Here is a 23,278-nt window from a genome sequence, read left to right on the forward strand (position 1 = left end):
TAAGATTCCTTAAAAACTGCATTTAACCCTACAATAAATGTCTCTTGCATCAGCTTGAAGGTCAAAATCTGAACTTCCAAAATGTTAACAATACACATCCTCCACTTTTCCTCACACCACAACTATCATCATTCCTCATCTTCTACATCAGCCATTGAGATGGATTTCCTGCAGGAAATGTGCTGTTGTGGCTGCAGATGTGTGTTTGAAGTCTGGTCGCCAGTTCACTGATGGAAAAAAACATGAATGATTTGCATCAAATATAACGCGCCACAGGGAAGAGAGGATGGATGAAGGCTGTGTATGTTGAAATATAAGCAGCTTCAGATTTCATGCCCCTGGATTCTATGAAAAATTTAGTAGCTCAGATATGTTTGTTTTTTTATCTTATAACTTGCTGCCGATTAATTGATAGGATACTGATATTTCTTCCAAGGCAAACATGTATATAATAGTTTTATGTCTGAAAAGCATTTGTACAGGGATAGATTTATGGAGGTGTCAAATAGCTCCTGTATTAAAACTATTTTACATATCCACACCAGCTGAGCTAAAGATAATAGATCCCATGCCTCCAAAAGCATCTAAGTGTGTCTTTTTTTGCAGATTGATTTTTCTGACAAAATCAGTAAAGACAGCAGCAGCATCGGACACTTAAGGTGACAAAAGCATGAGAGGATCTGCAAAAACAAACTTAAGTACCATACTGGATTGCTTTGTGACCTCTGAATATAATACATTTGTGCCCTAATCATTCCTGAATGACTGTTGCAACTGGAGGGTCCCAATAACAGATTTCCCCAAATAAAAATAAATCTGCACAAGCTGTTCATGTTGTCATCAGAAATGAATGTGGTGAAAAATAAATCCCTCTAAAGTCAATCTAAGTATCACACTGATGCAAGTTATTATGGTGTGAACAGTCATGTTTGTTCGGGGGTTTTACCTGATTTCTGATCATATTTTTTTAATTATCACACATTTTCACCTCAGCTGCTACAACATCACTGTACCACTATGTGACTTGCTAAAGTTATTAACGATGCATCTACAAACATAATTATTAAAGCTTATTCTGGAAAACAAAATGTTAACTGAAAGCTTACATCAGTAGAATGCCACACCAGCTTTTGTGTCAACAAATTATTAAAGTGAGCTGCGAGGCTGCAAGATTATGTAAATTATCCCACAGAAGGTAAGAAAACAATGATCTTACATTGACTATCGAATTTCCTGATGATGGTGTCCAGGAAGGTGTTCTGCGGAGCCACATGGCCCCTCCGGACCGGCATCTTCGCTGTGGTGGCCCCTAGACTTAAAAAGACTTTGCAAGAGTTTTAATTATATCACACCGAAGATGCGTTTCCAGTCCCCGCAGTCGAGTGCACGTTGCTTACTGGGCTCCCTGCATGAGGACTCAACACTGACAGGTTCACTGACAGGAATCCGGGGGCCCAAGTTTGCCCAACTTGGCCAGAAAGACGAAAGGTTTGTAATGGATCTCCTGGAGAAAGTGAGGAGAAGCCAGCTCTGGACAGGAGGCGCACTGTACGCACGGTAGAACTGAGCCGTTTCCAGCCTCCAGTTTCCAGGTTGAGAGGAGCAATGGTGTCTGTTTCTGTCCCCCGAGGGGAGGGCCGCCTGTCAGGTGATATTTCTTCCTGGTCTCACACTCGGTGGAGCACAGTAGACCTCTCATCGTGCACTACAGCCCGTTCCTGTGAAGCGGACTGGGCGAGCTTTCCGACGAGCGTCGTAGGAGCCATATTTGGGGCGCTCAGCTGCGCGTTTTATTTGTTTTTCATTCCATCTCCACTCTCTGCCTCTGACTCTCTGTGTGTTTAACTGTGGAGAGAGGGAACACAAAGCTGTTTTTTTTAAATACCCAGCAGGGCACAGATCCGCACCTTAAATCGTAGATCGGTTTTTATGGAGGTGTTCTCTGTATCTCTCCTCCTCCTCGCTGTTCGCTATGCTCACTCTACCGGCGTGTAGCTGCGCCTCTTTTAACCCTTTGCTCATCAGGAGTGCTCACTTCAGCATAATAGATAAAGAAGTACGTTACTGCTATCAGTTAGCCTACCCAAATTTTCCGCATACAATATTAGCCTACACCTGAGGTTCCTAAAGTAGAGCCTGGGGTGTCTTGTTCTTACAAAATTGGTACGAGTATCAATAATACAGATATTATTTATCTGACAAAAATGGAGCATTAGTTACAGTTGGGGGGGAAATGGACTAAAATTGACACCCCCATGTAAGACCACCGCAGGCACACCTGCTCTGAAAGGCAGCAGACAAACGGCTGGTCTTGACAGTTGTTCGGCTTGCTATCGAACAACTGTCTTGTTTTACCTGTATGGGAAAACTATTGTGATTAAATTAGGCCTACGTAACTAAAACTAAAACTAGCCTATTTCCATGCCCCACAAAAGAACATTTACCCGCACTGAAGTGAAGCGTCTCTCCTGCTTTTCCTGAATCGGTGAATGTCATAAATGCCGAGGAAATCCGGTTGTGAAGCTGCTTTATTGTGTTTCAGGCTTGGATGGGGATTCACCACTCAGGCAGCTCATGTACGTCACACCGTCGGGGTTCCCCCCTTTCGTCATGCTGGGGATGATGCCTTCAACAACTGTGGGATATTGTGCTGAGGCACAAATGGATGATTTGTCCATTACGTTTTCTATGCTATCTTTATGCATAAATTATGAGGGACAGTCATATCAATAGTAAGCGAGACAGCGTGTGGAACGTTTTCATTTTTATTCAGGAAATCAAGCAACCATTGTTCTAGATAGTAGACACATTTGAATCCACTAACAGGCAAAGATACATCAAAATGTATATTAAAATAAGATACCAAATACAAGGTAGTCCAAAAGGTACAACAAGGTAGATTTATTTGTCACACTACAACCTACATAGCCTATTACAGCCTTTGACCAACTTAAAATATCTTAATTTTAAGAATAGCTATCAAAATAAACTACAAAATTCAGCAGCCACGCCATGTATCAAAATAAACTAGGCCTACTGTATTGTTTCAAAGAAAATTCAAAAATACTTTTTCCAATGATCCATGAAATCACTTCACAAACCTTCTATCTATCGGCCTATCCCTTCTTCAGTGCACTGACTCAGTTGATTAAGTGGACAATGTTTGAAAGCAACAGCTTTTCAACAGCTCTGGCAAATGATGCATAAATCTGACAGGCAACCAGTTAACAGATCAAATAGCCTACTCACATACTCCTGTGATCTCTTAGGTTAGAAATAAAGTAACCAACAGTTTAACGTTTCACTAACAGTTTAATGACTCATTTGTAGAATAGTGTCTTGTGTCGACAGTCTTTTGACTTAACTGCATGTAAGATAGGGATCAGTTATATTTTTCAATAATGCTGCTACAAACAATGTGAGCATTTCAGAAGTGCAGTAGCCTCCGCTTCCACCAGTGTGACTGCCTTAACTCTTCTATTATTTGTCTGCCTTTCTCTCATGCACATTTCTCCTCATAGGCTACGGCCTCTTCATGCTCATATCTCTAAACCTGACTATAAGTTCTAAGCTACAACAAACACCGGTGGCGGATGGGTCGACCACCAGGGGTTTCCAACGTGAAAAAAACGTTTTGCTACGTTTTGTCCACACTGAACTCGCCCCCACAGGTGTGCGCATTTAACATCTCAAGGCATTATAAAGTAATGTTGTACAGCTACTCTGAAACACTTTTTCCTGCAAAACCAATGGAAACTAAACATAGGCTGAAAGTAGCAAGCTAAGGTCAACTGTGAGGGCTGCTACTCAGGTCAAATAGTTAGTTACACATTAGCCTATGTAAGTTGGTAAACGATTTAGTCTAGGCTATTACTACCATCACCAAACTGTAAGAGGAACTGTTAAGAATTGTAAGAATTTATGCTAAAAATCTATGGAAAGCTGGCCACTTACACCTTTCTCCCCTTGACCTTATTCTGGTCTGGATAAATGTATTGTTCTGGGGAGTTCAATCTCAAAACGTTTTGCACTGGTTTGTAATTTTTTCGCTTGCATACACAATGGGGTGTTCAAGGCACCATCGTTTCCGTTGGAAAAAACGTTTTGCTACTTCAACAAGTCTGGGAAAATGAGGTACCAATCAGAGGCAGCATTTTTATGATGTCATCAGATAGATATCTCACAAACTATTTTACAGTATTTTAAACTTTAAAATAAAAAAAAACAAAGTACAAAATATGATTTTTCTCAACCCTATCAAATACAAATGACAAAATTCTATTTTGTATGTAATCATGTATTTATCAGAAATACTGCCTATTCCTGTTCGATTGTTACATGACAGTTATTACGTATGTGTTTTTTTCTGACCTCACTTGAATGCAACAGTGGACAAAGCTCTCACTCTGCATGGCAACTTCATGCTTTCTCAGAGCCTCTTCTTATCTATCTCAGGGAAGTAATTGGCCTTGACTGTGTAAAATTTCCTTGTTTTTTAGTTCTGTCAGATACAGGGCTGAAGCAGCACTGTTGCCTGCTGGATGCATTTATCAAAATGACCTGCATATCAGCATTAATGCATTCCTTTTCCAGCGTTCAATGTTTGGTTTGACATGATGAATGGCAGCCTTGCAGTTAGATGAGACCTGAGGAGCTATACATCAAAATGTGACATTTTGGTGGGAATTAAAAATGCATCAGTTCTTACTCTTATTACATCCAGCATCGTTTACTACAGCAGCTGAGTGCTAGAGGAGGTACACTGGCCAGCCTTCCCCTCTCAACACCCTTATTTAGTCAGGAAAAGAGTGAGGGAGGAGGGGAGAAAGGAGGAAAGGATATAGGAGACTAGAATGGTAAGAGGAGAGGGGAAGGAGGAAAAGAAAAGGGCAGACAGTTTCTTGTCACAGATGAGACAGATCCCAGTCTGTCACTCGTTCTGTATGTTACAGTACTCACAATAATGTACACACACACACAAAGATAGACACATATAGGAAGCTGACTGTAGTTGCTTAAGGATGTCTTAATGTCTGAATAGAGGAAGTGAAAAGGCTCCAGTCAACACTTTGACACACCAGTTAAAAGCTACATATTTTTATAATGAATAAACTGTTCAGCAGCAAATTAAACTCTGTCATCAGAAATATCACGTCATACAACAGTATAACATTTCCAGAGAACCATTATTCGTTCCACAAAGGATAAATCGTAGGAAATACCCCCATTTTCATCTTTGGAAAAATGTATCATAAGTGCACATTTATTTGAAACTGGCTTATATCAGGTACTACTAAAACCTGACACAAACAATTAATACTAAGTTGCTTCGGTACAACTGGATGATGTAATGTAACTCCTATTTAATAAAATATTCCTCATATTTGTCTTGCATGTTAATATAAAGGAAGGAGTTTTGGAAGGTTAATATGATCTTGGATTTTTTTTATTATACTCCCTTAGAAGGTCCCTCATGTGTTTTCCTTTCACTTAACCTGTATACCCTCCCAATCCTAAATTAGAGAGTTTATAAGTTCATAGATATGTGCACATTACAAAGCAAGGCTACTTATTGCTTTGAACTGGAAAGTGATAATCCACACACAGTTGGCAGACACATCGTGTTGATTGTTTATGAGGAAATCTAGAACCATTTAATGACACGTTGGTTCATGACTAAATATCAATATAATGGTACACCTTACAAGGGGTTGAAGATGGGCTCTTTTGTTTTATAAAAGTCAATAATGTTGATTATTTATTTTTCAATTTTAAATCAATTGAATTTAATAGACGAAGGAGAAAATAAGGGAAATGGGAGGGACCGGGAGTTTTGCCACATTCTGCTGATTACTGCATATGATGCTGTTCAAAGAGATGTGATGGAAAAAAGGCAGAACATTTTTAAAACAATTGATAATAAAAAGATTCTTTAAAAGACAGACAGCTGACAGTATTCTCCTTGTGTAGAAAATGTTTATTGATCAGTCCATTAGAACTGTACTGTAAACTGCAACATGTAAGAATATCTACCCAGTTACAGTAAACTCCAACTTACAGAAGACTGCTGGTACACAGACATTTTCTTAAAGCATATAAATGAAACATTTTTTAATGTATAATAGGTCTTACTTGGATTGAATCATATGTCCCTTAATATTACTATACATATACAGTAGAAAACAGGCTGTACAGGCTGAAGAATAAACAAAGTTTCAGAACAGGACTCTATGAGCAATAGTGGCATCCAGTCATATGATGACTAAGGACTACAGAGCAATGTGTAAATCAACAGGGTATCTTCCATCCATGCAAAATGATGATCCATCACTGTGGCACTCTCATTTGGCTTGGTGTTCATACTCATCCTGCTCTTGATCTCTCCAGTGTGTGTACACACTCACACTATCTCTCTCTCACACTCAGACACAGACACACACACAGACACACACTCAACATACTTGCTCAGCGTCTGGACAGGTCACCTCCTGTGAAGAAGAGGAACAGTGAGAACAGTGAGACTAATGGAATCATAACTGCACTGTTATATTCTGTAATACAGTAACACATGCATCAAACAACCAAGTAAAATGCTTCCTCTGCAGGATAAAAGATTGAGTGTCTGTAAAGCATTTTATCTTCATTCAGAATAGCATGTGTTTGAACAGCATGACTTGATATATTCAGGGATATCTGCGTTTCCATATAACTGTCTTAAAAAATCTATTACATTAAATCTACTGCAAATGTACAGCAAATTATATGAAATGCATTTATAATGTGAAATGCATGAACCAAAGTATATAAATAACAAAATCCCAACAGCAGTGTAAAACTGTATCCATGTATGTCATGTCAAGTCTTGTGTCTTTAATAAGTGTGTGTATGTCAGAAGAGAGAGCACCAGATGACCACCTGTAGTGGCAGTTGATAAGTGTGTGTGAGAGCGACAACACACTATCAAAGATTGATTGCTGTAAATGACCAAATCTGTCAGACATGATGTCCGCAAGTGTAGTGCTGGGGGGAAATAAGAGTTGGGGGTGTTTTGTGTCGTATGTGGCTACATCCAGTTAACCAAGGCAATTATCCATGTTGATGAATGGATTACCACATAATTACTTCAGAGGTGGGATCCTTGATTGAATTATTCATGGTAGGCAAGGGCAAACATATGTTTCACTAAGATTAGAGTGTGTGTGTGAATCTGTGTAAATGATGTATGTCAGTTGGCCGCGTGTGTGTCGGCCTAGCGTTAATAGAAAGTGACTGAGAAATTGTGCTGAGAGAGAAGTGGAAGAGACAGACATGACAGTTGAATGTAACAGCCACTTACTGAGCTGCCTTATATGGGGTAAAACTTTCAAACTGGTTGCAACACTGGCCACATTCGATCAGTGATGTTACAGCTGGCATTTCTCATGGGTTTGTTTCAAAAACTACCAGCATGGTGCCAGTTTGAGCCGGGTGGCAATGATATCTATTCCACTTCACTTTGAGACACAATTGGTTATGCTACATCTGCCACATTACCTGCAACTGTTTAGGCAGAACTCAGGTATAAAATATATATCAGTATTTTCTGCTAAGTTGGTTGTGGGGAGCGGGGGTGGGTGGGAGATCAGTTTTAGGGGCATGTTTTTACTATGTTATATGTTATTTCATCGTTTTAATATATAATTCAGTCTCCACCTTATTTAAGTGTCACTCACTTATTGAATCTACCTCCTTCAGTTCTCTTCACACTCACAGACCTAACGTACCTCCACACATCATTGGTGGATGTGTCACAGTGGGGAACTGAACCTGCATCTCTCACACCAAAGATAGTATCTTATCCACTGCACCATCACCACCCCGTAATATTATTAAATAACTTAAAATGTAAAATCCCTACAAATGAACACATTGGAACATTCCAGGTGGTGTTGATTAAGGGATGTTGCATCTTATAGGACTATGGAGGTGTGTGAACAACTGAGCTAATGTAACATACTATATGGACGTGCCACCTGCACTTCATTTCAGTGGGTTTTCACACCATTGGCGATACATACCGCCCAGTACACTGACTCAAATGACCACAGTCTTTTCAGTCTTTTTAACATCTGATGTGACATCACTGATTGGGGTGTGGTCCAAATGGCAAAACGTGCTGATCATGGTTATGAATCTTTAGTCATGTTGCCAAATATTCCAAAGTAAAAACACATTTGAAGAACAGATCGATAAAATGCAATACGCCTCTCGATACGTGGAGAAGTTATAGGCATGAGTGGAAAACTGCTGTCCAGTAAGAATGCTTTCAAAATAGACATGTTAATGGATTATATTTATCAATTAACAAATTTCTAAGACGGTGAACAGAAGATCTGAAAAATCTAAATCAAATCAATATTTGGTGTGACCACCCTTTGGTGGTCAAAAACTTTGTGCAAGTGTTCCTAGAAGATTTAATGCTGTTTTAAAGACAAAGGTTGGTCATACCAAATATTGACTTCAGTTAATTTTTGTTTTGGTTCATTGACTTTGCATTTTGTAAAATGATGAATAAAATTTATTAACATGTCTATTTTTTAAAGCATTTTTACTTTACAGCATTTTTTTTTCCACACCTGATGTATGCAGATGTATGCACAGTACTGAATGTACAGTATGTATGTATGTATGTATGTTTTTTTAATCAAACTCCCTGACTTTACCTGTTTGGAACATGCCTAGCACTTCCATACCAGTCTTCTATGTCTGATGGGAACCTGGAGTGTATAAACATGCAAACGTCCCATGCAAATATTTTTTACATATATTTAAAAGCTTCACTGACATGAGAGATACATATGCAAATCCACTCTGCCACATTCATTATTCCCCACCTTGGCAGCTGGTGCATTCGCAGCTGTTTATGACGGGCAGAACGACTGGCTCACTCTCTCCACTCTCACATTGCAGGCTGAGGAAACGGACTGGGTTGTCAGGGTTTAATCGGTAACTACAGCACTCGCAAACTGAGCGGAGGTATGGCTCCTGTAGAGAAAGAGGGAGGAGAAGATTGTAGTATGAAGAATAAAAAAGATGGAAGAGGAGGAGTTAAGCAAAAGATGGAGAAGAGGTAAAAGGAGAGCCAGGGGGATAATGTGGAGGGGCCAATTAGAAGATTGGAATATGATGCAGAAAGAGTGACATTAGAGGAGAAGGATGTTATTAGAGAATGTAAGAAGATGGGTGAGAGGAAGAGAAGAGGAAAGAAGAGAATAGAGAGATGGAACGTGAAAAAGGAGATAAAGTAAAATAATTTTAGGGGGTCAGATGTCCAGGAAGAAAGGAAATAGGAGGATAAGTTGAAAGGAGGTAAATGGGTATTGGCAGGATAGACATAGGAGAGAGGAGGCAGGTAGAGAAATTACAACCCCTCCACATTATACTAAAAGATGACACAGTATCATCTACAGTACACAGTATTGAGGACATAGGGGAAATATATCTGCAACATATCAACACACAGTATAATAAACACATTTCCTGCGGTGCATCCTGAAAATAAAAAATAAAAAAAATCACATCAGACTCTGGCTCTACTTTTTTATATATTGACATTGTGAAAAATTGTTTTCATTGTCAAGCAAACTTTGCTCTCATAAACCCAGGCAGCTGTATTAAGCAAACAACCTATGATAAGCCCACTGTATACTGCCCATAACCAAACAGAAGACAGACGTGGCATGACTAGCTGCAAACCATAGTATGGTTTAGACCAAAACAAAGCTGAAAGGGAAGTGAATATGGGAATTATTCATCAGGTGGCCAGAAACACGACGCCAAATTAATGCTAATGTGTCCCCCTTCCTTTTTCTTAAGTTGAAAGGTGATATTGTGGTCTCTACGGAGGAGTCGCAGTGTGAGCCGCTATCTTGGTCTGTTGTTTTGCCTTTCAGGTCACCGCGCATGTCACGTGACTGAATACTATGAGTAGTGGGTTGTATTTTCAATTCACTGTTTCAAGACATGCATACATATTCTGTGTTAAAGTGTCAAATCTGTGTATTTGTGGATCGCTTGTTATGAGTTCCATTTTTTCCTGTGGGTTTTCTGAGTTTTTGCCATTGTTTTCATGTCTCCTTCTATTTGTCTGTTTCTCTCGTTCCTTGTCCTTAGTAGTTTATGTCTTGTCTCTTATCTTAGCTCTTGTTCCTGCGTTTTAGTTCTTCGTCTTTGTTCCCAGTTCTGTGCCTTGGTTCATGTTTTGGTGTTTACTTCAGGTTCCTTGTCTGCATTATTCTAGTTTAGTCTGCTCGTGTCTGAGTTGTTTATTTCTGATGTGTTACTTCTGGTGATATGGCCTGTGTTTAGTGTTCAGTAACCTATATTGTGTCTGTTACCCCAGTATCCCTCTGCATGTCAGTCTCTCTGTTTTCCCCTGCTCTCTCTCTGCCTGTGTCTCGTTAGTCTCATGTCTGTAACCTGTGTTACTCCCGCCCTGCTCGTTAGTCCCTGGTGTATATATGTTTGGTGTTTCTCTTCAGTCTTTGTCTGGTCATTGTTGGTGTTACTCCCCGTCAGTTGTGGATTCAGTCTTGTCCGGTGTTTTGGATTACGGTTTCGTTTCTCATTTGGCTTTTTATGGACTCAGCCACTCGGTATGCAAGTGTGCTCGCTTTTGGTTTGTTAAATAAATCACATTTTGAACCGTACCTCCTCTGCCTTGCGTCCTGCATTTGGGTCCTCCAACCTGTTCAACCCACATCCACCGTAACATCGCTTAGTTTTTGTCTACAAATCATTTTAACACTGGTTTACCATGGAGACTGTGACTGATCCACAAATGCAGTCAGTAAATCAGGGGTATTGCGTCTATTTGATGTCACATCCTCAAAAAGCCCTTTGAAATATGAGTTGAAATGTGTTAGAACATTATATACCGCATGTATACATATACCCTTGTGTTTCATATGTACGTTCTTTTTGCAATAGTAATGTAGCCTACTTGGCTTATTGCCTGAACCCCTGAAAGGTACGTAGGTACACCTGTTCAATTGCTTGTTCACACTTAATAAAACAAGCTCTATAAAGATTCATCTTACCTGATATGGTCCAGTTAGGCCTAGTTTTTGTCTACTCAAGACATCTGTAAAAATTCCTGAGTAAGAAAAAGGGCTTTGGGACCTTGTCTTGTTATTTTAAACAGCTAATAAATAAAAACAACTTGTTATAAGGGCAACAAAAAAAAAAACATAACATTGAACACTGCAATCATAGTTCTTCCAAATCAATGTTTTCTCCTGTGAGTTCCAACCATGCCTAGTTGTTTAAACATCTAGCTATTGATTCAATTGAGTGCTTTTTTTTTTAAGATCTGTCAACCCTGAAATGTAAATTTGACAATGAAACACGTCAGTTTAACTCTAAACTGGCAGGTACTTCTTATTTTCTATCTTGTAATATATTAATTTGGATTAGTTTATAATTTGTCATTTCCAAATGCTTAAAAGCATTTCTTGAAGGGCTTATTGAAGGGCGTGACATCACAAAGAGGCAATACCCCTAATTGTCTGACTACATTTGTGAATCAAAGTCGCACTCTCCCTGGTAAACCAGTGTCAAAATGACTTATAAACAAATACAAATTGATCTGCAAATACAGATTTGACACTTGAATGCAGAGCATTGTACAGAATTTGCAACGCATGTCTTAAAACAGTGGATTGCAAACAAACAGTCAAACCTGTATTTTCAATCTTGGAAGAGTGCTTCTGTAGAAATTGAAATTTGTAAAACAACGAAACAGTAGCGTCAATTCTGAAAACAAATGCCAAACAATCTACAAATAGAATGACCCTCTCACGCCAACGCATCATTTTGCATTGATCAAATTCTGGTTTTCAAGTAAAAGTCACTGATTTCTATTTTTGGATCATGGAGTTGGATCATGTTTTGTTTACATACAATTTTTTTTGTGACTCAGTCACAAAAAAAGTGCATTTACAATGAGACTGACATTGATTTACCCCCATATAAAGATGCTAAAACTCTTGACTGAACTGAGGGGAACTGCAGAGTCAATTGATAATTATTGGTGGTCACATCACTGTGAGTGACACCTTTCACATTACACTTAGGGTAGGTAAATATAATACAGAAACATTACAGACTAAGTCCTTTTGATGATTTTACATTATAATCATAATAATATGCATTTTATTTATAGGGAGCCAAAATTTAGATTTTTTTTAAAGTTTACATGATGTATTAAATTAGTTGAAAAGACAGCTGGAAAGCTTTACATGTACACAGTCCATGCACAAATTTGGGAATTGGGTAATAACTGATCCTTTTTTCGTAGCTCTTGGAATCCAAAAACATTAGCCTTGGTGTTTTGTACGATAGATTGCAACTTCTTGGAAGTTGTGCTCATGTGTCCAATTAGTGCAGGCAAAGACCCAAGGAGTAGAGAGATTGTGAAAAAGTATGAGATTGTGAAAAAGTAAGTAAGTAAGTAGGATGGTAGCAGAGAATCATAGATAATATGAGGAGAAGTAGGTGAGAGATGGAGAGTGTCCAGGATCAAAAAATAAAAAGAACCTTCAACTTCTAAATAGCGGTTATTAGTGCTTCACAAATATGTGTGTTAGTGTTGTCAAAGACACAAAATTTTTTTTTTATATATCGATTCTGAACTGTTTTAATATTCATTTTCCTCAGTATCAATCCTGAAGATGAGTTTCTCTTGTTCCCGACAGAGAGCTTATACACACACCGCTGCAGTGCCCACACAGCCCCGCCTCCTGTCACTCACAGCCAGAGTCCTGTCCTACTGTGCTGTGATTGGCTACTGGCAAAGATAACAAGCAAGCCCAAATGAAAGTGACGGTACAGAGCGGTGCTAACGAAAGAGCACCTGCAGGACCGACACTCCGTCCTTTTATAAGGAACCTGGAGAGGGTGGAGACATCTCCCCTTTCAACATCACTAAAGTATGAAACAAGATGGCCCAGTAAACTGTTGTTGATAAGATAGTTGTCCTGTTGTTTGCCTAACAGACACTTATAATTCTCAAAACTAAGCCTAAGCTAATTCCCCTCAGAGCGCTCAGACCTAAGGAATCTCAAGACAGCACAGTTTCAGTTGACAGGAAAATACTTTGACCAAGGTCAGAAGTAAATTAACTGAAGCTGGTCTGCTTAACACACAGTACTAGTAACTTTACTTACTAAGATAAATTGATAAGATAATTCAGTAATTATTTATTATTAATTATCAATGTTGTGTACATTTCCCCCCCGTGGTATCAAAAATGGTATTGAATATTGATATTTTTCAAGGTATTGTCTCGAAGTTAGAAATTCCAGTCCCGTGACAACACTAGTGTGTGTGTGTGTGTGCGCGCTTTCATGCATTTAATACTTTAGTGTTCCCCAATATCGTTGATGGGAAAGAGTATGCGATTCTTGTAAGTGTATTCCTGCTTCTTCCATTCCTGCTGATCAACGGAAAGGGAACTTCTCTGTGTTGCCAAGTCACCAGTTACCATCCCTAGTTGCCACCAGGACGGTAATGAAACATTAGGCTGAGCTGATGTTTATTTTTACTAATCTGACTGACTCTATTTTTGCAGTGGAGATGTATGGAAGTTTCCATGGTGATGAGGTGATGAACTTGCAAGAATAAAAAAACAAAAAAAGGACAAGAAGATGCAGATAAAATCAGTAAAAGGCTCAACATGTGCGCCCTGCAGAAGATTCCTATACAGAACATCTATATTTAGATCACTGGTGACTCAACTACTAAATTATGTATTTTTGTTTACTTGTGTTCTTGCATCTATATGAACTGTGTATATAACTGTAACTACTGTTGATGTCAGAGACTGTAAGGGACTGTTAGCTGTACCCTTAATTGTCTTTATGGCCTGTGTTTATGAAGAAGTGAGATTACAGCAAGTTTGACAAGCTGCACATGGCCACATGTTTCACTTTGTCTTGCAAAAACACAACATTGTGATGCTAGGTCATGCTTCAGGAGGAAAATAGATTGGCTGAGCAAAGATAAATAAGAAAATACATTATTTTGAACAATATTATTAACGGTGGCTTTGAAGAGACAAAATTGTTTTGCTGCTGTTTGTCGCTTTATTTATTATTTAAGTCTGGCAGACATTCCTAATTTAATGAATAATGCAGAAACTCCTTACTGCAGGAGATGAAATTGGACTATATGATTAAACACAATTGATTGCAGCCTTGATGGGCAATTTGCAAACTATTACAGCCAACAGCTTTTTATGTTCCAGTTCCGGTCTCGTGCTGCCTGTATTGATCTTTATTATGTTGTCATTCATGTTGAAGTCAATACTTGTCGATATTGCCTTATGTTCAGAGAGTAATATAGGGTGTGTGTGTGTAGATGTCTTTTCTCTGTACCTCCAGGATGACATCACTCCTGGACAGACAGCGTCCCCTGCAGAAGCTGATCTCCACGTTGTCAAGCCGACAGTCTCCCTTGGTGATGTTCCTGATCTGCACATAGCGACGACACTCTGGCACGGGCTCGCCTGACAGAAACAGAGAAGATGAAGAGGATGGAAGAAAAAGGGCAAAATTAGGTAGGATAGAGTAAATAGGAAAGGAGAGGACAATGAAAAGGAGAAAATAAGAAAGTAGAAACAAAACATCAAGAAGTCTTTTTTGAATTTGAATGAAAAGAGAGGACAAAGACAAAATTAGAGACAAAGCCAGAGAGTTTCTTCCAGAGAGCACAGTGACATTGCTCGCTCACAGCATGTGACATCTCGTCCACTGGGAGAGACTAAAGCCCCAATGTAGGTTAAGTAATATAATCTCACTAATTGTGCACTGTGGCACTTGATTTTTAGTCTCCTATAAAATGAACTACAGAATTTTCAAATCCATTGAAGTGGTTTGAAAGTCATGGCATGGCAGAAAGGGAACAAGAGTGATTTTGTATGTGTGTTTGAGATTTGTGTGTTTTATAAGAAGTAGTATTTTAATTGTTCCATTTTTTTACATTACCATAGAGGAAAAATCATCGTTAGCCTTTGGGCTTTATTGACTTTGTTTTGATGCTTGTCAATAAAAGTCATTTATCGGTTTCACTCTTTCTGATACAAAAATTGGTGCAAAGAAATGCTCTCAGGTTAATTCATTTATTCAGGGAATTTAATGTCTACTATGTAAACCACAAATATATCTGTATTATACATTTGATTCCTGAACACACTCTCTAAGTTGATTGGTGTATTTTGTGTTTCTCTGCATACTGTATGTTGTACTGACCTGGGAACTGTTTTCTACAGACTGGACAGCAGCTCCCTGGTTCCTCCACCTTGGCCTCTCCCTGAGAGAGAGATAACATAAGTTGTCTTTGTGAAATGTGTGTAATAAAACAAGTGATAAACAAAAAAATCTAAAATAATCTCCAGCACCCTGTCACACTCAACTACTTATTAGACAGTTTTACATGTTTGCACAACAGCTTTTTGTCATGCATTTCATTCAACCTGTGACAATGAACACACATTGTACATATATTTTTCAAGAAGGACAACAACCAAAACAAGAGACAAAGTAGTCTGTTCTCCAAAAGAGCACACCTGAGAATTGACACAGGTCAAAAAACAAAACAAACTAAAGTCCATCCAGATGAAGCTCAATATTAAACCGGAATATTTAAAATAGCTAGAACATCGAATACAGTAGATCTACAATAGCATAATCTAGCAAGACTAAGACTCTACAGCTCTGTGAGGCATTCTGTATTGCTTTCAGATAGAAACTTCTGTACTTTAATAGCTCCTGTGTTTCAGCAGGGTTTCTGCTCATGTTCAAAACTTTCTGCACATTCAGAATCTCTCCCACATATCATAACTCAATCTGTGTTTTCTGAATAACATTAGGAGATAAGAATAAAATCGCAATCTAATGAGAATGAAGTCATAATATTTTAACAAAATCTACCTGCCCCTCTGATGTGCATTACCCTGTATTATTGTGTCTAAAGGGGATAACCTTTAGATCGTCTGACACAAAGCCCATCTGGGACTGTACTGGATGACACAAGTCCACTGCTCTTCATCAGAGGTAGAAAACTGAAACACTTGTGATCAGACATAAATTTCACAAGCCTACACATCCACATAAATGTTAACTTTAGCACCTCTGATAAAGTGCAGCTCACAGTCTCTTCAGAGGGAAGAACCCTGGAGCAGAGACAGTGAAACAGAGCAATGGTGTCTTTTAGCAATGAGGACAGAGACAGCAAAGAGAGCGACAAGGGTCTGTGTCGTGGTCAGGCGTGTCATGTTATTCTCTCGCTATTTTGCAGCGAACGGTTATCTGTTTGTGCAATTTTAGTTTAGCATGCTAACATTAGCTAATTAGCACTAAACACAACGCACAGCTGAGGCTGATGGGAATGTCAGGAGTTTTGCTGGTGTTTGGTCAAAAGTCAAAGACATATCAAAAATTTGACCTGATGATGGTGCTAGAGATGCTCAACAGTATTTGAGCTAGAGTCCAAGTCAAGTCTCTCCTGGGTATAATGAATGTTGTATCACCTGCTGTGCTCAACCCAGGCTGCGAAAAACACTGCATAGTTATAAGAGATTCTGTAACTGTAACCTGTTTTTCACTTACAGAGCACAACCATGTAATGTGCAATGCCATTAATGACAGCTTATTAACTACTGTAAGTCAACATGTCCCGCAGACTCTCAAACCCAGTGTAACATTATAACTACTGTACATAAAACTGTAACGTTACATGATCAACAATCAACCTGTAACCTATTGGCAGCCAGCAGGACGTACATGACTACGTTAATTGACCACCACAAGTTTGGCAAGTAAACGAACATAACGAACGAGTTAACCTCCCGTAGGTCGTAGCTAAAGCAAGAAGCAAGCTAACGTTAGATGGCCAATGCTGAGCTAAACATGTTTACTAACCTCGGGTTACTAATCTATTTTACGTTCAGCGCTTCTTTGTTTGGCTCTTGTTGTATGAAGTTGTAAATCCAAAGTTTATGATGAATGGCATTGCAGATGCCGGTGTTTCTTTTCCTCTCACGCGTGGCTGCATGGGAAAAACAGCACGCTCATCAGACGTTTCCTAAAAATAAACATTGTTCCCGAGTCCCGCACCCAGAGTCTTAAGTCTTTCAAGGACGAGTCTGAAGTCGACTCTGAAGTCACTATGTGTGCAACTTAAGTCGGACTCGAGTCTGAAACTAGAGTCCCCACCTCTGGATGGTGCTAGATGAAAAGTTACAATTACTGTTGGGGGGAACATGAATATAGTAATCCATCCAATAGAGACATTTGATTAAAAACTACTAATCATGGTGGTGCTAGAGGAAAAGCTAGGAGATCACTAGAATTAATCCTCATGTTCATCCTCATTAATCCACTAGTTGTAGAGCTATTTATAGACCAAAGAGGTGGGCTGTCCAACGCTGTCATCCTAGGAGCCTTGCTGCTAGTATGGCTAAAAACCAAAACAGTATAAAAAATATCAGGACATACCAGTAAAAAACTGAAATAAAGACTATTTACATCAGTGTCCCAGTCCTCACACTCGGTAGACTATCTACTTTGTGGAGCTCACAGTGCAAACAACCTCTCTTTTTATAGTCCTGGATGTCAGCAGAATTTTACCCTGTCTCTTACACAATGGTGTGTTAAAAATATGTCAACGAGGAGGCAGTTGACTTTTCTACTGTGACTTTTCTCAACTTCTCTCAGACATTTTTTGTTTTTATGAAGTAAAATTTTTTATGAAGTTTGTTAGTGAGTAGTCTTTTTTTAATGGGTTAGGGAACCCAAATTACAAAAAGTGATGATAGAATTATAATGAACTAACCTTTTAAAGGTTCAGTATGTAAGATTTAGTGGCATCTAGGTTGTGTATTGGAACCATCTGTCCAGTCTCCCTAATTGTCCCTGCCTCCTAACCTTTCAAAGAGCGCAGGACAGCTATGGTGGCTGACAACAGCACAAACGATGTCTCTTCTGAGACAGCAGAGAGTGGCCAGTCAAAAAATGAGGTTTCGTTAGGTATATTTGTTAAGAAATTATATTTACTTAAACAGTAAAACTATATGTTATTGTGACTTGGCCACTGACATAACATGGAAAATGTAACACTGTCACTATTTCTGCACCACAGTCCATTATAAACCATACATTAGATAAAGTTTATACAAACATTGACAAGGGAATCATTCATCAGTCTGTGATTATGGACCCTTGCCAAAACTGCCTGCCAGCAATAATCTGGCCCGTTGCCAGATTATGGTGCTTTGATAGCGGCAAAAAATCTAAACAAATAAATACTTTGATAGCAGTAGCGAAATAGATCTCAGTCATGACTGCAATATTTACTCACATAATCACTTCCTCTTTAGTGGGGATCTCTGGTACTGCCCTAGAATGGTTTTCATCCTACCGGTCAAATAGGAAGTTTTGCGTGTCTGTAAACAAGTATGTCTCCTCATTCTGTCCAGTTAAATATGGTGTACCTCAGGGGTCGGTCTTAGGACCCATTTTGTTTTCCTTGTATCTGCTTCCCCTTGGACATATTATCCATAAACATGGTATTTCTTTTCATATTTATGCTGATGACACACAAATATACTTGCCCGTCAGATCCACAGACCCTGGAATGCTGAGTTCACTTACCGACTGCCTTTGTGAAGTTAAAAAATGGATGTCAAATAATTTCCTCCAGCTGAACTCAGACAAAACAGAAATCCTGGTCATCAGGTCCCAGCAGATGGCAAAACAAATACTGCCATCTGCTGGTTCCCTAGTAAATCACATTAAGCCTGTTGCAAAGAACCTTGGTGTTTGGTTTGATAGTAATTTAAATTTCGAGCAGCACACCACAAAGCTTGTTCAATCATGTTTTTATCAACTTAGAAATATAGCAAAAATTTGATCTGTGTTAACTTTTAAGGACACCAAGATCTCATCATGCCTGGATTATTGCAACAACCTTTTCACTTGCTTAACCCAAAAATCTACTGATCGACTCCAGACTGTCCAGAACTCAGCTGCCAGGCTTTTAACCAGAACAAAGAAATATGACCACATTACTCCTATTTTAGCTTCACTACACTGGTTCCCAGTATGTTTTAGAATTGACTTTAAAATTCTATTGATCACTTTTAAAGCTCTTCATCGCCTTTCGCCTTGTTATATTTCTGACCTTTTAGTCCCATACACACCAGCACGTACCTTGAGATCCTCGGGAAGAGGTCTGCTGTCTGTTCCAGAGTCTCGACTGAAAACTAAAGGGGACAGAGCGTTTGCTGTCAGGGCCCCGAGGCTCTGGAACAGCCTGCCTGAGGAAATCAGGTCGGCTGAGTCAGTGAACTCTTTTTGTCCCTTCTTAAAACATACTTCTATAGGAGAGCCTTTCCCGATCTTATTTGACTTTATTTTATCCCTTTTATTTTATCCTATTTTACTTATTTTATATTTATCTAAAACGTGTATTTTAGTCTTTTCAATGTTTTATTGAATATTGTATTGTTTTTGTATTATTGTCTTTTGGGTATTATTGTCTTTACACTTGTTAAAGCACTTTGTAACTTGTTGAAAAGTGCTTTACAAATAAAGATTATTATTATTATTATTTAGTGGATTTGCCTACAAAATAAAAGCATGAGAAGTCTGTTTACTATAATTCAATATTTGGAGCTGGACTGAACTTTTACTTTGAAAAATTCTGAACGACATTAAAAGAGTCTGTAGCCTGCTTGACACACCTCTGAAAGAGCCGTCAGAAAACATGATTCCCCTAAATGTCCTCTGCCTGAAGATACTGGGGAAATGAAAAAGCGTCCTTAGGTTGATGGATGTGACTCAAACACTGAAACAAAAACAGTTCAGCACATGCTGTGATCTTAGAAATTGTCACTGCAGAATCCATTTGTTGAAGAGAGAAAAAAAGAATTGTCTCAAGGTGAGATCGAACCCTCATCCCTTGGTATGTGAGTCTTGGGCATTACCAAGAGCTAACCGAATAACGTGAGTCAATGTAAGTCAATATTATGGCTATTCTCATACACCATCTAATGGTTGAAAATATTGCTCCGGTGCAAAACGTATTTGCAGTCCCCTGCAGTATATTATTACAACTTCTTCTTCTAACGTACGTATTCAATATAGTGATGAGTGTCTATACTGCCTGAATTCTACCAGGAAGGCCTCAGAACAGCTACTATATATACTATATATAATAACTTCGCACCTCTATAACACGAGACAGGTACGCACCTGTCTCGTGTTATAGAGGTAGCAGAGAAAAACACCCGCACACTATCTAACTTGCAAAAAATATATATTTACATAACGTTTCAGTACTACACCTTCATCAGGCAAATGCCTGAAGGGCCCATCATCATTAATGACATGCACTGGTACCCGTAATCCCTCATATATGACAGTGTAATTAGTTACTGAGACGTTTACGGCCAACAGAGATGCTGTGTGACCTGTACTAGCCTGCGGTAGCAGTGGTGGTGGAATGTTTGTTTGGATGCATTATGCACACACCTGCCGAAGACCAAATAACTGGGACTACAAATGCAGCTTTATCAGAACCTACATCATGGTGAAATCTGAAATATAGTACTGAAACTTTGTACTTTATAAAAATCATTATTATTGTACATACACAGCTGTTAACCCAACCTTGCCGACAATCCTCATACAGAGTAATGAGCAGTCTGAAGTAGACAATGCTTAGTATTAAGGGTGTTATAAAAATCTCTGTGCAAGAGCTGCACAGCACAGATTGGCTGTGAGAGAGATCTACCTTGCAAAGATGGGGACACAGAAACAGTTATTATAGTTCATATGCTCCTCCACTAAATAACAGACAACATGACAAAACTCAGCACATAGCCAAGAAGATAAGCCAGTTAAGGTTGATGGTCACTGACATCTACAAAGCATCAACTGTGCGAACGAATTTAACATTAAAATATGTGACACAAGATCTCAGAATGGGTTATTTTTAAAAGTTCCTCACAACAACTCTGACCTAGAAAAGACAGGTTTCCAGTGCTTTGCACCTTGCTACTGTTATGTATGGCAAAACAAACTGAAGTTAGAGACACTATCCTCTAAGGGAATTCACAGTTCTACTTGTTACTATTTTTAACAATATGTGTGATTGTTTTATATAATGCACTATAAGTAATGACTTTTTTGGTGACTTGGTGAATTTTCAGGTTGTCGTATTGTATACTGAATATGTACAGTACATGTAACTTGTTCTTGGGTCTCTCTTGCTAAAGAGAGCTTGATCTCTTGGCTAACTGAATGAATAAAGCATAACTAAATAACTAACTTAAGGCTGGGCAAAATGGTGATATACAGTATGGTATACTATGAAACAACAGAGATTTGTCAACTGGTTAAGATTGTGTTATACAGTTTCTACTGTGTGTTAAGGCAATATTTACAGGATTTCAACCTTAATTCAATAAAGTTCCTTGATTTTTTATTTAGAATTAGAGAAAAACAGACATTCCCATTAAGTTATTTAATGTATAAACAGTTTCTCAAGTGATTTCCCAAAAATTATCATCAACAATAAACAGTACATTAATACTGCAATGTAAAATTACATATTTTTTCAATTTAACCACCACTAGTGCCTCTGAATATATGATCTTGCAAAGAAGTGTTTAGAAACCTACGATTAATAGACTAAAGCCAGGTGCCTGTCAATTAACATATCAAATTCTGTTGTTCTGATGTCAGTTTAGCCCTGAATGTCAGTGTGTGCTTCTCACCTCATCACAGTGGAGCGGTGGACATCTTAACTGGCACCATTTTCTTCCGTTAACACAGCGACATGAAAGGCAGCCCTCCTCCCACTCTGATCCTGCCTGGCTCACGCACACAAAAACACACAATTGGTCATAGCTTAGGATCTATTCCATCAGTTAATCCACTAAAGCTCTGGCTGCACCCTTGTGCATAATTTCGATTATAGAGGCTCGTTATGATGCTGTAATTATGACACGTAATACAGAGTACACTGTGTGTACTGTGTGTGTGTTTTAGCTTTGGGAATCATTAATAGTACTCAGTTTTTACCCATACAAAGCCACTCACTAGGGAGTGCCGTTGAGGCTCACACTGAGCCATTTGGCATAATAGTCATGAGGTAGTTGATTAAAACACCATAGATAGTCTTTATGGACACAATTCATCACTAGCTGAAAGACACAGAAAGAGAAACAGAGAAGACAGGTGGAAAGAAAGAGACAGGAAGAATGGCTGATGAGGAGTAGATGGAGGGAAATAAAGAATGGTGAAGACTGAATGAGAAAAGGGATGGAGAAAGTGAGAGACTGAACACAAATCCTGTAAAGGAAGCAGAGGAAGGACTAGTGAGATAAAGCAGAGCTACGAGAGAGGAAAAGAAAGAAAGAAAGAAAGAAAGAAAGAAAGAAAGAAAGAAAGAAAGAAAGAGAGATTGAAAGAGAGAGAAAGACCTGAAGAAGAAACAATGGGGGGTTGACCTCTTGTCAGTGTATGATTCATTCTTATAATCCTATAATATCTCCACCATAAATAATTCCTGGCAGGCTTACCCAGTTGAAGTCCAAGTGCTGGCTTTCTACAGCACTTTCTACATAATTGATGAGGCTGATGGCTGTAGAGGTATTTGGTGTAATGTGGCCCGCAGTACATGTCACTCATCTTCTAATAGGCCCTTCTTTATGAGTAAATACCACAATGGGAGTAAATGGGAGGGAACATAAACACCACGCTAATGGTAAGGTTCAGACACATGCCACAATGAGGCAGGGAAAATGGGTGCAAGCTGCCGAGTTAGCTGAGCAGCAGATGCCTGTTTACTTTCAGTGTATGTGTGTGAGTTAGAGTACCTCCCGCAGGATGCCCTGGTCATGGCAAGGGCAGAGGGCGGGGATGACACACATCCCTCCCATATTTCTGTAAAACCCCTCTTGACACACACAGCCCTCAGCGGAGTTGCTGCAGTTGAAGGGAGAGGAGTAAATGTCTTGGCAGCTCCTCTCACACAGCAGGACCTCCTCTGACATGCTCCTCCTCCACTGCTCCCCGACAGGACACGCTGCGAAGGAGAGTGGTGGGGGGGAGAAGAAAATAGAAAGAGAAGGGAAGATGAGACAGGAAGATGGTAGGATGGAGAGGGGAAATTGAGTAAGTCAAGACAATTTAATGTTGAATTGGTGGGAGAATAGAAGTACATGAAATGAAAA

General features: G+C 39.0%; 2 protein-coding genes across 2 annotated transcripts in view; both read right to left on the bottom strand.

Moving 5' to 3' along the window:
- kcnh2b (potassium voltage-gated channel, subfamily H (eag-related), member 2b) overlaps positions 1–1,923 on the bottom strand; it is a 309,793-nt gene extending 307,870 nt beyond the window's left edge. The window contains exon 1 of the mRNA XM_038723752.1: positions 1,217–1,923. Within this exon, the coding sequence (XP_038579680.1) occupies positions 1,217–1,292 (76 nt within the window). The 5' untranslated portion in view covers positions 1,293–1,923. The remainder of the gene's footprint in view (positions 1–1,216) is intronic.
- Positions 1,924–5,959: 4,036 nt separating this feature from the next.
- scospondin (subcommissural organ spondin) overlaps positions 5,960–23,278 on the bottom strand; it is a 133,396-nt gene continuing 116,077 nt past the window's right edge. Inside the window, exons 104-109 of the mRNA XM_038692256.1 lie at positions 22,922–23,130; positions 21,818–21,913; positions 15,288–15,348; positions 14,415–14,545; positions 8,874–9,024; positions 5,960–6,488 (exon numbers count right to left, since the gene is read on the bottom strand). Of these exons, the coding sequence (XP_038548184.1) occupies positions 6,466–6,488; positions 8,874–9,024; positions 14,415–14,545; positions 15,288–15,348; positions 21,818–21,913; positions 22,922–23,130 (671 nt within the window). The 3' untranslated portion in view covers positions 5,960–6,465. The remainder of the gene's footprint in view (positions 6,489–8,873; positions 9,025–14,414; positions 14,546–15,287; positions 15,349–21,817; positions 21,914–22,921; positions 23,131–23,278) is intronic.

Source organism: Micropterus salmoides, unplaced genomic scaffold (genome assembly GCF_014851395.1).
Source record: "Micropterus salmoides isolate LMB-PRFRI ecotype aquatic unplaced genomic scaffold, ASM1485139v1 Ms_hic_scaffold_1, whole genome shotgun sequence".
In the NCBI taxonomy this organism is placed as follows: Eukaryota; Metazoa; Chordata; class Actinopteri; order Centrarchiformes; family Centrarchidae; genus Micropterus; species Micropterus salmoides.